Genomic DNA, 13,859 nt, shown 5'->3' with positions numbered 1-13,859 from the left:
GTCGTTGCTTCAAACACCCTCACGTGGTCACCTGCAGCTCCCCCCTGGCACGTGCACTATACCCGCAGTGGTGCACTGAGAAATACACAAGAAAAGGGGCTTCTTTTTCCCAAACTCATAAACATTGTACATGTTCCAAATGTGGAATACATAGAAACATAGATGACACCAATATTTATACAAATTGGAACGTTAACGCGTGATCATTATTTTCCATTACGCCGTTGGTGTACGCTTGCCAAATAAACTCAAGATATAAGTCAACAAACACTACTAACATCATATAAACACCACAGCCCACATAGCAGGACATACAGTATATATGTATTTAGATATTGTGAATTTATTCTACGACACATATTGAAATACAACAGACATTCATGTCCCTATATTTTCGAGCAAATTATTTAGCCACTTGTATAAAAAAAGACAAATATACCATCCCTCATGAATAGAATAGAAGTATTCATTTTAGATAACCACCATCTATAATGTATAATCAGTTTTATGGAACACTGTTGGCTGCAGAATCTTCACAAAGGGATCAATTTAGTCATTTCAGAGCATATTCTGCAGTCATAGGCTTGCAGTAAGGGCATTTGTCACTGCCTATTATACTACAATCGGCATACTGTATGAATGTTTTTATGCTATGTATAGCGAGAGAGCCCACTCGAGGATGTCAGGCCCTCATGTCACCCTCACGGAGTCTGTTTCCGACAGTTTGGTCAGAAACATGCACACGAGGAGCCCGCTGGAGGTCATTTTGTCGGGCTCCTCCCGCTCCTCCTCGCACAAAGGAGCGGACACCGGCCATGCTGCTGGGTTGTTGCCCTTCCACGGCCATTTCCCAGCTGTCCTTGTGTAATGCCCCTTCTCCTGGTATCTCCTCCACACATGTTGAGTCTGTGCTGGAAAACACAGCAAACTATCTTGCAACGGCTCAAATGGCTGTTTTTTTTTGCCCCAAACATTGAGATCCAAGTTGAATCAAAACCCCTTTAGGACCTATGATACATGTGTTCATACATGTTTTTAAAACTGTAACAGATGGCCCAATGCCACGATGGCTCTGTTCCATCAGGGAGTCACACCAGGGACGGACACAAAACCCCAACGGAGCCTGTAGTTCATGTTATTAATCACACATGCTGCTCCTGCCGGATCCATATCCGACTGAATAACTGCTGTAAAAAAAAAAGGTGTATTAAAGACCGTATAGACGCTAAATGGGGTCTTTCCGGTTCACGGTTGGCATTCATACTGTTGTCTTTGACACTCTTTGTAAAAATGATAAAATCCCACAGAGTTCAAAGGGCAGTTGAGTCCATACAGGTGCAGGTGATGCTCACAACCCGAACGAACACACTGGCCGGACAGCTGGCTATATATACTCTGAAACGGACCAAGGCATGGGGATCATACAGCTGTGCAGATGTGGAAGCTCCTCCAGAATAATGCTGGTTGATCCACTCTGGCCATGTCAAGCATGAGCCTGACAAACTGACTCAGAGGTGCATCCACACTGACCGCTGCACAGAGGCCCTCTGATGTATTACAACATGGCCGGTTGTTTGGGGCCACCTTCTGGCCATGGATGAACACTTTTTGCCTCAACGGTTGTGTTTCCTGGTGTGCTGAGCTACAGCAGATGTGTGTGGGCCTAATTTTTTTTAGAAACGCAATCCATTTGTATTATTATTCAAATATATGTTGACAACATATATGTTGTCTCCATCTGTACTCTATGATGTTCACTAGACAGAGAACAGAAGACATGCATTCGATCAGCTCCTACATCACCTTTATTTCGTTTATTAAACTGTATTAATCTTGTAAATAAAACAACAACAACAACACATCCTGTAGGCCACGTGATCTTCTGTCAAATAGCTTACTGTAGCTACAGTTACACGGGCACACGTACGCACAAACATTAAAGGGGCGTGGAGGAGGAGGGGGGGGGGGTCTGTAATCATTACCTCCACATGATGGCGGTATGTGCTTCGTCTTTAAACGGCTGTGCGTTCCCGCGTGTGCGTGAATCTGAGTGGGAGTTTCAATCTTTCGCCATTCCGGGGTGTTGCCGCGCCTCACGGCACCTGGAGAGGTATTACGCTTCTCATCGACCTCTAACCCTCCAGAGTCCGCCCCCACCCCTTCCACCCCCCCCCCCCCCCCCAGACACACGCACACACACGCCCCGCAAATAACAACATTCGGGGACCCAAGCATGCCACAACGGCAGCGAAGTGTCCTCCAAAAGTGCCCAGCAGGCATCAGGATTCCCCCGGTCGGGAGAACACGGAGAGTCCACGCGCGTGATGCTGATGCTGGTTAGCAACAGCCGGCGCGCACGTTATCAACGCCCGCCGGAGGACCCGACACTATAGTTTCAGCACTTGACAGAAGAGAGAGAGAGAGAGAGACCCCCCTCTCTCGTTGCACCCGTGTCTCCTATTCGCACATTCCTTGTTTGGTTTTGAGTCCATTCCTTTTTTAAATAAATATATATATATAACATTATTATAGCACCATAATAAAAGAAGCCAATGTTGTCTGTCTAGTCACCATGCACGTGCCTCTGAAGCTTATCGGAGAAAGGGAGGGGGGTGATGGACAGGAAGGGGATAGGGTCAATTCTCCATGATCAGGGTCTTCCCTAAGTTATCCATTAGAATTCACCCCTCATCCAGGCATTACCCCCTTTTCTAACTGGGAGGGGGGGGGGGGTCTTTCTCTCGCTCGCTCTCTCTCTCTCTCTCTCTCTCTCGCTATAGCCAAGCCATTATGTGCGACACCCTCCGCGCCGCCGCTGCCGTTTTACGCGCGCCACCCCTAGCGGTGGTTTCGTGTTTCTGAATAATATCCATCAGAGACACACAGCCCGCGCGAGAGCGATAGAGGGGAGGAAAGAGCAGGGAGGGAGAGAGGGAGATGAGCATCTTGTTCCAATGAAACACCAAGCAGAGTGACGATGACAGCGAAAGGCAGACATAAAGGTAAATACACGTTACGCGCATAACCTGCGATCTTTGGTGTTGTGGTGCTGTGGTGGAGAGGGGGACGGGGACGGTGTCACGGGGATGAAGTTGCATGTAAGCAACGATGAAAGGGAAGGAGGGCAAGATGCTATGGGGGACTCAATGTTTTATTTTATTTTTGTGTGTAGCTTTCTGTCTATGTGTTAATTTACTGTATGTCTGGCTGCACGTCGTATAGTGGCGCCCCAGTGTTGGATGGACGAACCACTTTTAGAGGGAGGGAGGGAGGGAGGGGGGGATTGTTTTATTTTCCACACAATTTAAGTCAGGTCGTCGATTTGTTGAAATGGCATGTGGGCTGATAACTTTGCCAGGCTGAGTGCCCGATGAGTTTGTTTTTTGACTGGAAACAGCCGGATGTTCGCTGATTAAAAAAGAAAGAAAAAAGACACGCGCACGACGGATTTATGGTTTGCTTCCGAGTCGACGTGTTCTCTCATTCAGGCCTGAATGTCAGAGCTCCTCCAGGTCCGTCTCCGTGAAGGTGTCCCTGGCTCCCCCCCCCCCTCTCGTCTCGTGTCAAACGGGAGACAACATTGAGTTTATGAGGGGGGGGGGGGGGGATGCTGCGCAGCTCGCAGCCCAACGATGATTACGCATACACCACACTAATGGTGTTATTGCATCAGTGAATTATGGAATATGTAATGTTTTTATCAAAGCTTGTGTTTCTCCATTTACGCGTGGGCAGCTTTATATGTGTGTGCATGTGTGTGTGCGTGCGTGCGTGCGTGTCTAGAGGGGAGGAGAGGAGGGGCCGCGCTCGCGTTGTGATCCGTGGAGCTTGCATATATTGTCGTGCTTATACGGGTTACAACGATGCTGGCATGGCTTCCACGCGCACGCAGACCGACTGTCACGTGCGGCTCCCCCCTTAATGAAGTCGCAAGTTCTCTCCACCGGAAGAAGCGGAGCTGACAGTTGGATGCGTCGCTCGGGCATGCCCCGGTATTCCGTCCGTGCGTCGCGCTTGAGAGGGGCGGGGGCGGGGGGGCTTCTGCAGCTCTTGCACGTATACACAGGGATGCATATGACTTCAGTGTGTGTGTGGAACAAGGCTGCATGGATGCTGTTATGGATTCCCTTAAAAAAACGGAGGGCAACCAAATGCACACTGCCCCCCCCCTTCATCAGTTATCTGCATTTACCCCCAACATTCCTTCACATGTTGTATTTTGACATCTCAATTTCCGTTTGCATGTGTTGTAATGCATCTGGGCCACCGGGGGCTCAGCTGCCTCAACATTGGAGGAAACTAAACGGCCTATATGCTCACACGCACACACACACATACACTCTAAGAAAAAAAATGTTGGATTTACTTAACTAAGTTATGTCAAATGGTTGCACACAACTGTGTTGTTTAAATCGGAAAAGCAATATACTATTAATGTGAACACATATTAAGTAAATCTTACTTACCGGAAATTATCTTACTTTAAATGGAGATGATATTGCTACATTGCATAAACACAACAACATTATGTTGGATTTACTGACATTACATTCACTTTACTTAATATGATTGAGTTCAATTTACTTAATATCATTGAGTTCAATTGACTTAATATCATTGAGTTCAATTTACTTAACACGGATGAACATTACTAGTTTTTCTGTTTAAATAAATACAATTTAAATTGCTGAAATTTCATTATTCACCTTTATTATACTCAAGTCTTGAAGCATTAGTGAGACTATTACAAATAAAGTCACGTGTATAATATGTACACACACACCACTTTCGCATGTGCGTGCCGCGCACACACTTAAGGAAGTTTCCTCTCACAAGTTGTGCCAGACAATAGGACACACACTGGGCTGAACAACCCATATATCTGGGTCTGTGCTAAGACCTCCTCTGTTAGCTTGCCCTTTTTCAGCACAGATGAAGAGATTTGGAGCTTGATATTGTCACACACACGCACACTTAATGTTTTAAATCTTACAGGTTTAACACACCTGAATGCAGCAACAACATTTTGCTGAATCAACTGAAGTTTAGGCATGTGGAGATAACATTACGAAAATCAAACATTTGGTGACATTTTGGTCACAATAACAATAACAGACCAACAAAATAATGTCTTGAAACGTTTGTGTCCAGCATCAGTCCACAATGCAAAAGCACTTGTTTTTGAGGACCTGCACCTTCGTGGAGAGCTTGTTCCCATCCAATCCCATCAATACTCTTTGAAAAAACTCGAAAGTGTATCTCAGGTCTTTGGGATAGCTCAGGTTCAAACTGTAGATCAGGCCAAACAGGGCTGCGCAGCCATTTGCCACATCTCGCAGGTCTTGCAGCACTGTACAGCCTTCAATGATGATGCCGACATCCTCAGGTGCATCTGTTGCCTCTGCTCCCTCCTGTTCCACAATGTAGATGCCCAAAACCACTTTCTCCAGTCCAGCAAAATCAACATCCTGAAAAGGTCAGAAAGAAACAGTATTAAGTCAAACATCTGGATATGAATGAATATTTGCAAGTGTCTTTAGAGAATAAGACTGGTAATTGTGTTTTTCTTGTCAAGAAATCTAAAAAAGGTCAAGATACACAAGGAATCTACATTATCCTATTAGGAAGTACTTGCTGGTGCCACAGAACGCTATTGTACCATGGTGTGTAGAAACAGCTTCAAAAACTTTGGTTAATGGTTGTGTCAATTTGGAAAATGTGATGCTCAATTGTCATAAATAATATTAATAACAATAAAATAAAGAAAATTGGAGTGAATGAAAGATTTATGAAACGACGATATGAAAACAGTTAAATATTGCATTTTCTATATGAATTAGTTATATCAAAAGCTATGGGATCAACAGTGTCATAACTTACCATGCACTTCTTAACAAGGTTGTCAGGATCTTCATTAAAGTATAAGCATAACCCTTTTAGGATGCATTCCCGCCTTACTTCAATGCTTGGATTCTGTGGGAGACCAAAAACAGATGTTTACTGAACTTTAAAAAAAAAGATTAATGCTTTCAGAATTTTAATTTTTAACATTAGTGACAAACGAAGGAAAAGATATATATTAATGAAATATTATTTTAAATGGTGTTAATGATAGATGCTCATGGGTTCATGCTTTTATAATACTATATTTGATTATGATATGGCTCTAAAGCATATTTTAACTTGATTCAAAGTGAAAGACCTAATAATAATAATAACAAGAGGGAAAGAGTTAAACAGTACCACAAAGCTTATTGATGTTAGGAGTTACAATCTGAGGGTTCAGGGTTAAAGTGAGAAACACACACCTGATCCATGGCTGCCATAATCTGGCTGATACTGCGTCCTGCTGCTCCTCCCTTCTTTTTGAAAACCTTCATCAGTTGGCTGGAGTAATGATCCAGTTGGGCCATAAAGGTTGACAGCAGGGGGATTGTGGTAATGCGGGTGAACTCTGCATTTAGCTGCAACAGATTGAAACAGAATCTCACATTAAACTAAAAATTATCTCACACTTTCAACTGGTCACATATTGTGGAAAAGTAAACATAAGCCTGTTATTGGCTATAACTGTTTAAGTGGTGAGTTACTGGTTTGCATTTATGCTAATATACTGTGCATTGTAATACAGACAGATTGACCACATGCATGGGATTTTGTGAATTCATCTGGATCAAAACAATTACATCTATAAAGACATATTTGGATCCACTTTTTAGAAAATTAGAAGCTGATTAATAAATGTACCACCATTAAAAATGAACATTACCTGACTCTCAGAAAACAGGGCGGGCCATCTGTTTTTGAACTCGGCTATGAAGGGCATATCTTCAATTACTTCTCGTCTCCTATAGGCGAAGGTTTTCTCCATTTTACTGTTGATTAGCTGATGGTTGTTCTTCTTCTTCACCTCTGACGTCAGCGCTTGCCTTTCCTTCTCAAGGCTTTCTTTGGTTTCGCCTGCTGGGTAATCAGGACAGAAGTTGACCTCCGCTTTCTTTGGCCTTTTCACCTGGTTTGGACTTTGACCCGCGGCACCTCGCTTTTCTTTGACTGAGTTGATGCTCAACTCTGGACAGCCAATGTTTCTCAGTCTTGTGCGGTAGTTTGCCATTTTATACTTTAAACTAATTTTCCAGCCATAGAAGCCAGTAACTGATCCCTGCTCCTTTAAACAAGGATACTTTGTTATCAGGGCCTGGGCAACATCATCGAACTCTGAATTTGAAGGATAAACTTTGTATTTGACAATTTCTGATGCCAAACCATCAAGTATATCTGACTTTAGTTTGGGACTTGGACTCAAAAGAGTACCACTGTTCAGGAAGGCTTGATTGGCCCTTTCCAACTGAATCTGTACCTCATAATTAAACAGAGGAATCTGGAAATGTTGGGGCCATGGTTGTGATCTAAGGGAAGAACCTGAAGATGTAGATTCAGTGGAGGAAAGTATATCTGTGTCTGATGCTGTGGACAATGAACTGTCATTTAACCACTGTTCAACAGGTTGATGTGTGGTTGTGTCCGACTCATCTGTTGAGTAAATTACTTTAACTGTGCTCTTGTCTTTGATTTCTGAGATCTCTGTCAAGTTCACAAACTCATTGTCAAATTCAATGTCTCTGTACTGCAGTCTGATATTTCCAGGCAATCTGAATTGTCTTTTAACTTCTTCTTCGAGAGCCTCTACTGAATCTGGCATGCCATTGGGCAACGTTATTTTTGATGCGTTGTCTACTCCAAGTATAACTCTCAGTGCTGCAGCCATCTTGTGATCATTCTGAAAAACAAAGCACATAATAACTTTCTTCCTTAACTGTCATCAGCATTTGCATAATGAATTTGCATTTCAACACTTCATATAGAAGTCACTGAGCTTTAATAACTGGGAAAAAAAACATTTTAGCATATTTCATTTTAAGAAATTACCTGTCACATGTACAAATCGTTTTAAGGTCACCATCCGTAAGGATCCAACTCTGTACTCAGCCAAAGGATACTGGTCAGAAAGCTCCTTCAACTCAACCAGTGCCAACTCTCTTGTTGGATGCAACTCAAAAGCTCGATAGTGGTCTCTGTACCATGAGGTCAGTTTTTTAACGATCAGACTCAAAGAATTTCTTATGATGCACAGCTGAGTTATTTCTGCAAATTCGGGTAGACCAGCACAAGATCCATGCACAACTATCATACCTTTTTTGTATTTTATGCCATTGACAGTGACATTTTGAGCAAGGTTTACAGTAGTGATTTCAGGGTACTTCTGGGTAACTGTGTTTACAACATTCTCATTGAGGACATCAATGGGGACCTTTGAGATTTGAACAACATCCAAGGAGAAGTTTTCAGCGTCAGGACAAAGCATATGATGAGCAATCATTAACTGATGTTTTTTTGCCAATGACAAAGATACATTCCTGAAGTTATTTATATGCCTAACAACCTGCTTAAAAAAGCTGTGTTTGGCCTCGAAGCGCATGGTCCATAATGACACAAGGGGACCAAAACATTTTGTCATTTCTGGATAGTGTTCCAGAAAATGATGTTTGGGCAACAACCTTTGATCCGGGAACAGTTCCTGATAGCGTTGTCGATGCTCTGATATTTTGCACTCCAAGTACGCAATTGATTCTTGACTATGGACAGGTGCGACAACCAATTCAGAAATATCCTTTAAATCCAAAATCACCTGCCAAGCAGGTTCCTCATTGGGGACAAGTTTTCCTACAATTAAAGGGAGTAAACGAAGACACCAGGCAAACATAATAGAATTAACTATTTAGAATCACTCTAAAATGATTAATTTGATTTTATAATACAATATGAAATTCAAAATGTGAATTAAAAAAAAAGAGTAAACCTACCAGAGCTCCCCAAGCTTTGTGTTTGGTATTTTAGTTGACAAAATGATTGAAGGGATTCAGTATGAGCTGGAACAAAAGAAAATCATCTGGTTATTTAATAATTCAAGCAATAACAGTTATGCAAGTCTTACACTTAAAACAGAAGCATAATGATATGCTAAATACAGATTAAATTTGAACACATCATGATAACGTCTTAATTCACCTTCGCCCAATATTCATTTTTACTGAAGAGAGCTTGAACGCATCTTAACGTAACTCAACGGGTCCGTAGGCTATCATTAGCTGCTACCAGGACGAGGGCTGTAACAGCGGCGGCAGCGGAGCGACCGTCTGCTTTGCGGGTGGGCGCGTGTATATGTTATGTAATAGCATGTAAGCTAGAGTTAGCTTACATACTATTACATACATGTGGACCTATTTGCAAACGTGACCCGTCATCGTAGGGCCTCCGCCGGCCGGCCTTGTGCCGGTGTTCTGGTGGGCGGTTCCTCCGGCCAGCGGGTTCGCGCAGGGGGTCCCCCGTTACTCCTGTGTCCCTCCCGGGTCGAACTATTGTAGCGAGCCCGAGACGCCCGTGTGACGCAGCAGTGCCACGGAGCTCGCGCAGCGGAGCGACGTGCCTCCGGTGCCCCACGCGCTGCGCTCCGTGCCAGCTGAACCGCTGAGACTTTCCACGTTGCAAAGACACTAAACAGACCCCCCACTTGTCAATCGCCCAGCTTCTTCTGTCTAACCGAAAACACCACAGCGCTCAAGGACGACAGTGACCGCCAACCATAAAATATATTACAGCAACGACGGGCAGTTTTACCAGAATGCGTGATGGCTGACAGACTCCCTTTGCAAGCTAGCATCGCTGGTTTTGAGTCCTGTCCGACCAGCGTGATAAAACTCTTCTAGTAGCTCTGACCTATTATTTTTCGGATTTACCCAAGTCGAAAAAAGCACTTATTAACCATGACAAAGCGTTACGTAACGTTAGCTAGTTTAGGGAGAATACACTTAACTTGAACCAGACTAACTTGCATTTTTGCAATTATTTAAGCCAATATGGCTTAATTTCTAGCGCGTGCCTGTTATTTATTGTCCATTAAAAACACGAATAGACAATTGTTCTTCAAAATTCATTTTTATATTATCTTTAAAAATACTTCGAGTCTACAAACTATGTGCGTGTGTGAGATTTAAGCTAACGTTAACGTTAGCAAAGACCGTTTTCCAAATTATCATTATAATTTACGAGTGCAATAAAAATAAATATGAAATAAAAACACTTATTGTCAGCTGACACTTAATTTCACATTGTATAAGACAAGACACTTTTGTACTTACCAAATCTTTTAAGGACGATGTCTGAACTCCCCTGAGCAAATTGCGCGCAAATGCCAACGTTCAAACCTTTGAGCTTCGTCGTTACTGCGCATGTCTGAGACGCATGCGCAGCGCAGTCTCAGATATGCAAATGAGACAAGTAAGTGAGAAGGTTACGTTAGTTTCAATTGACTCTGTTTTGTAGCCTTGAAATCTCCAACTATTACGTTATTCCAATGAAACCTTCTTATTTATTCTATAAAAACGTAATAATTCTAGTAATTTTAACATAACAAAGTTACACAATTTGAACAACATGGCAATTCCATTTCTTAGAGTGTAGACACACACATCAATGCACCTTCCAGAGCAAACGTTCATCAGTCAGGTGAGAATGATTTAGTGTGTGTGGAGCTGGAGAGAGATGGGGGCCAACATCAGTCAAAGAGACGTCACTCCTGGCGGACGGACGGCGGCCCGGTAGTTCCCCACGTTATGGATTTTAGTGGAGAGGAGTGCACTCCGACAGAGCCAAAAGGACGGAGGAATGGACGGAGAGGCAGAGAGTGTGGGGGCGAGGTGAGGGAGAGAATGTGACAAGGCCACGGAGGAGGTGAAGGAGCTGGAGCGAGAAAGAGAGGAGCATGAGGGAAAGGAGGAAGAGAGGGAGAGGGAGGGAGAGAGAGAAAGAGAGAGAGAGAGAGCTGTGTGGGAGCACGGCCTCCTCTGACTTAACCAATGGACTTCTTCACACCCGTCTTGATTCACTTACAATGCGAACGCGTCTGTGTATGTGTGAAAAGACTAAATGTGAGAATGTGACTCCTGCATGAAAGTTTAGTGAAAAGTAGCTCTTCAAAGTATCCGTCAAAACATTGTTCATAATAAGGCGGGCTTGAGTAGAACAGAGTATTTTAATGGGATTTTGGAGAATACAATAAATTCTGCTACTTGCAGCCTCATGCCGGGGCCATACATGTGTGTAATATAACAGGGAAACAAGGAGCTTCATTCGTCATCGAAAAGAGGCATCCTCCTCCTGGAGGGCTAACCTGTACCCATGAGTCAACAGCAGCGAGGAACCTCGAGTGTGCACGATGTGAGTCGTGATGTTATCTGCTAATAGGCCAGCGGCGGGGAATCGATGACGCAGCGAATACGATCACATACATGGAATGCACGCATGGAGCTCGGCAGGATCTCCTCAGATCCAGAGTCCTAAACCAGAACATGAAAACACAAACAGAATGCTGCGTCTCACGGATGATAAACGCCTCACAGCTTCTGACTCAGAGACCCTTTTTCATGGCAGGAGCACATGAACTTGTAATTACATTAAATGTCATTTGGCTAACGCTTGTATCCAAAGCGACTTATAATCACGTTACATTCATAAACCGTAGACACAGCTCAAGTGCCTTGCTCAAGGACACATCGACTAGGGCGGGGATTGAACCACCAATCTCCTGATTGAAAGACGGACCTGATAACCACTGACCCACAGCCGGCCTTTTATTAACATTGGCTGCATATTTATATATATATATATATACAGGTTCCCTGGTGTTGTGGCATATATATATACATATATATATATGTATATATATATATATACATATATATACAGGTTCCCTGGTGTTGTGGCGTATATATATATACATATATATATATATATATACCTGAAACTTGCATTTATATATATATAATATGTATATATATATTTTCCTGGTTTGTGGTGTATATATATACATATGTATATATGTATATATATACAGTATACATATACAGTATATATACAGTATATATATATATACAGTATATACAGGACTGTCTCAGAAAATTAGAATATTGTGATAAAGTTCTTTATTTTCTGTAATGCAATTAAAAAAACAAAAATGTCATGCATTCTGGATTCATTACAAATCAACTGAAATATTGCAAGCCTTTTATTCTTTTAATATTGCTGATTATGGCTTACAGCTTAAGAAAACTCTAAAATCCTATCTCATAAAATTTGAATATTTCCTCAGACCAAGTAAAAAAAAGATTTATAACAGCAAAACAAAATCAAACATTTGAAAATGTGTTTCCAGGTGTTTCGAGTTAATTAGACGATTCAAGTGATTTGTTTAATACCCTACTAGTATACTTTTTCATGATATTCTAATATTTAGAGATAGGATATTTGAGTTTTCTTAAGCTGTAAGCCATAATCAGCAATATTAAAAGAATAAAAGGCTTGCAATATTTCAGTTGATTTGTAATGAATCCAGAATGCATGACATTTTTGTTTTTTTAATTGCATTACAGAAAATAAAGAACTTTATCACAATATTCTAATTTTCTGAGACAGTCCTGTATATATACATATATATATAGTATATATATGCCAGTTTCAGGGTTGCCGGCTCGTCGCCATGGCTTGCGCTCACTGAGCTCAGAGCGTATACCCGCCGTGGGAAAAGGGTCCGTAGGCGACGTTGTTCTCTAGGAACGGTGCAACGCCCAGTGAGAAGCTCTATCAAATAAAAGCCCCCCGCGGTCACAGCGTCGTCCTTGTAAATGTCACCACCAGAGACGAAAAAAACCCTTTGGGTTTGGGGTAATTAATGATGGACATCTGTTGTTATGTCATAGATTAAATGATTAACCGATTGAAAAAAACATCACAGTGTGACACATTGGGGATACAGCAGCGCATCAGCAGGTGGGGGAAAAAATCATTTGAAACGGATATGAAGTGTGCTTCATACGACACAATACATTTCAGCCCATTGCGATCCAAATTGCCTCCCCACTCGTGGAGGATAATTTGATGTGTCAAACACAGGTGACTGATAACATTAATCTCGGCCGTGTGGTATTTAGGCTCCGCGGTGTGGAGGCTGGCTCACTGCTTCCCCTGAATGGAAGAGGCCATTAACGTTATTAGTCAGCAGCACCTTTTCCTGCTTCGACCATTCAAACTGTTCAGTGTTAGCGAGACGCAGGCAATCTAAAAGATGACAATAGAGTCGATTCAACGACTCTCCGACGGAACGTTAAGAGCGGAAATGTAATGCATCTGATTTCTCGGCTGCAGCTCGTAAAACTGCAGACTCAGTGGATGATGACTGTTATGATACTTACATTACCACAGAGTCTTGAGTTTATAGCAGCGTGCATGTAGACAAGGCATTACTGCACAGGTTTACCAATATCTAATGCATGGAAATGAACATTTTAGGTAAATTAAGTTGGTGTTCATAGACCCAATCCATACAAGTGGACTATCTCTGCAGATTTGTCTTCATCCCTGAGTGGTGCAATATACGGGATCCAGAGCATTGATATGGCAGCAAACAATTATTTCTCATGTCAAGATTTAGTGGAGCAGAGAATGTTGCGTCAGCCAGAGGATCGGCGGTTCGAGCCTGAATCTTCCCATGTTGGAAGATGCTATAAAAGTGCAACGCCATTCAGCATCCCTCTCTGCGTATATGTTGTAATTGAAGTGCGAGTGTGAGCGTGGTTAGCTCAAACGCCGCCGCTCTGCACTATATGCTCGTATGGCGGTCACGGCTGATAACGCCATCCCGGCCGATGGCATCGTAGTCCTGTGGAGTTGTAATAGGTTATTTTGATTTGCACATGTACATAAAGGAAGTCTTATGTTTTAAATGAATACATACAGATAGATAT

At 42.5% G+C, this 13,859-nt stretch overlaps 2 protein-coding genes across 7 annotated transcripts in view; one reads left to right on the top strand and one right to left on the bottom strand.

Moving 5' to 3' along the window:
- The first annotated feature begins 2,947 nt into the window (after positions 1–2,947).
- The window catches only part of ppp3cb (protein phosphatase 3, catalytic subunit, beta isozyme), a 40,422-nt gene continuing 29,510 nt past the window's right edge, over positions 2,948–13,859 (top strand). For both annotated transcript variants that reach the window (XM_056439694.1, XM_056439693.1), the window contains exon 1: positions 2,948–3,002. In XM_056439694.1, the coding sequence (XP_056295669.1) occupies positions 2,978–3,002 (25 nt within the window). In that variant the 5' untranslated portion in view covers positions 2,948–2,977. The remainder of the gene's footprint in view (positions 3,003–13,859) is intronic.
- On the bottom strand, positions 4,689–10,351 carry LOC130209821 (uncharacterized). 5 transcript variants are annotated; one of them, XM_056439687.1, is made up of 7 exons: positions 9,070–9,218; positions 8,865–8,930; positions 8,690–8,724; positions 6,770–7,780; positions 6,309–6,464; positions 5,881–5,973; positions 4,689–5,468 (listed from the first exon to the last, which is right to left on the bottom strand). In XM_056439687.1, exons 4-7 carry the CDS (start codon positions 7,766–7,768, stop codon positions 5,154–5,156), a joined length of 1,563 nt encoding a protein of 520 aa, XP_056295662.1. In that variant the 5' UTR covers positions 7,769–7,780; positions 8,690–8,724; positions 8,865–8,930; positions 9,070–9,218; the 3' UTR covers positions 4,689–5,153. The 5 variants fall into 5 exon arrangements, with proteins under 5 accessions (XP_056295662.1, XP_056295663.1, XP_056295661.1 ...); XM_056439688.1 differs by lacking the exons at positions 8,690–8,724; positions 9,070–9,218 and adding an exon at positions 10,200–10,351; XM_056439686.1 differs by lacking the exon at positions 8,690–8,724.

This window comes from Pseudoliparis swirei, chromosome 19, assembly GCF_029220125.1.
Source record: "Pseudoliparis swirei isolate HS2019 ecotype Mariana Trench chromosome 19, NWPU_hadal_v1, whole genome shotgun sequence".
Classification (NCBI taxonomy): domain Eukaryota; kingdom Metazoa; phylum Chordata; class Actinopteri; order Perciformes; family Liparidae; genus Pseudoliparis; species Pseudoliparis swirei.
The sequence above is the reverse complement of the archived record's forward strand: the minus strand, read 5'-3'. Positions and strand labels throughout refer to the sequence as shown.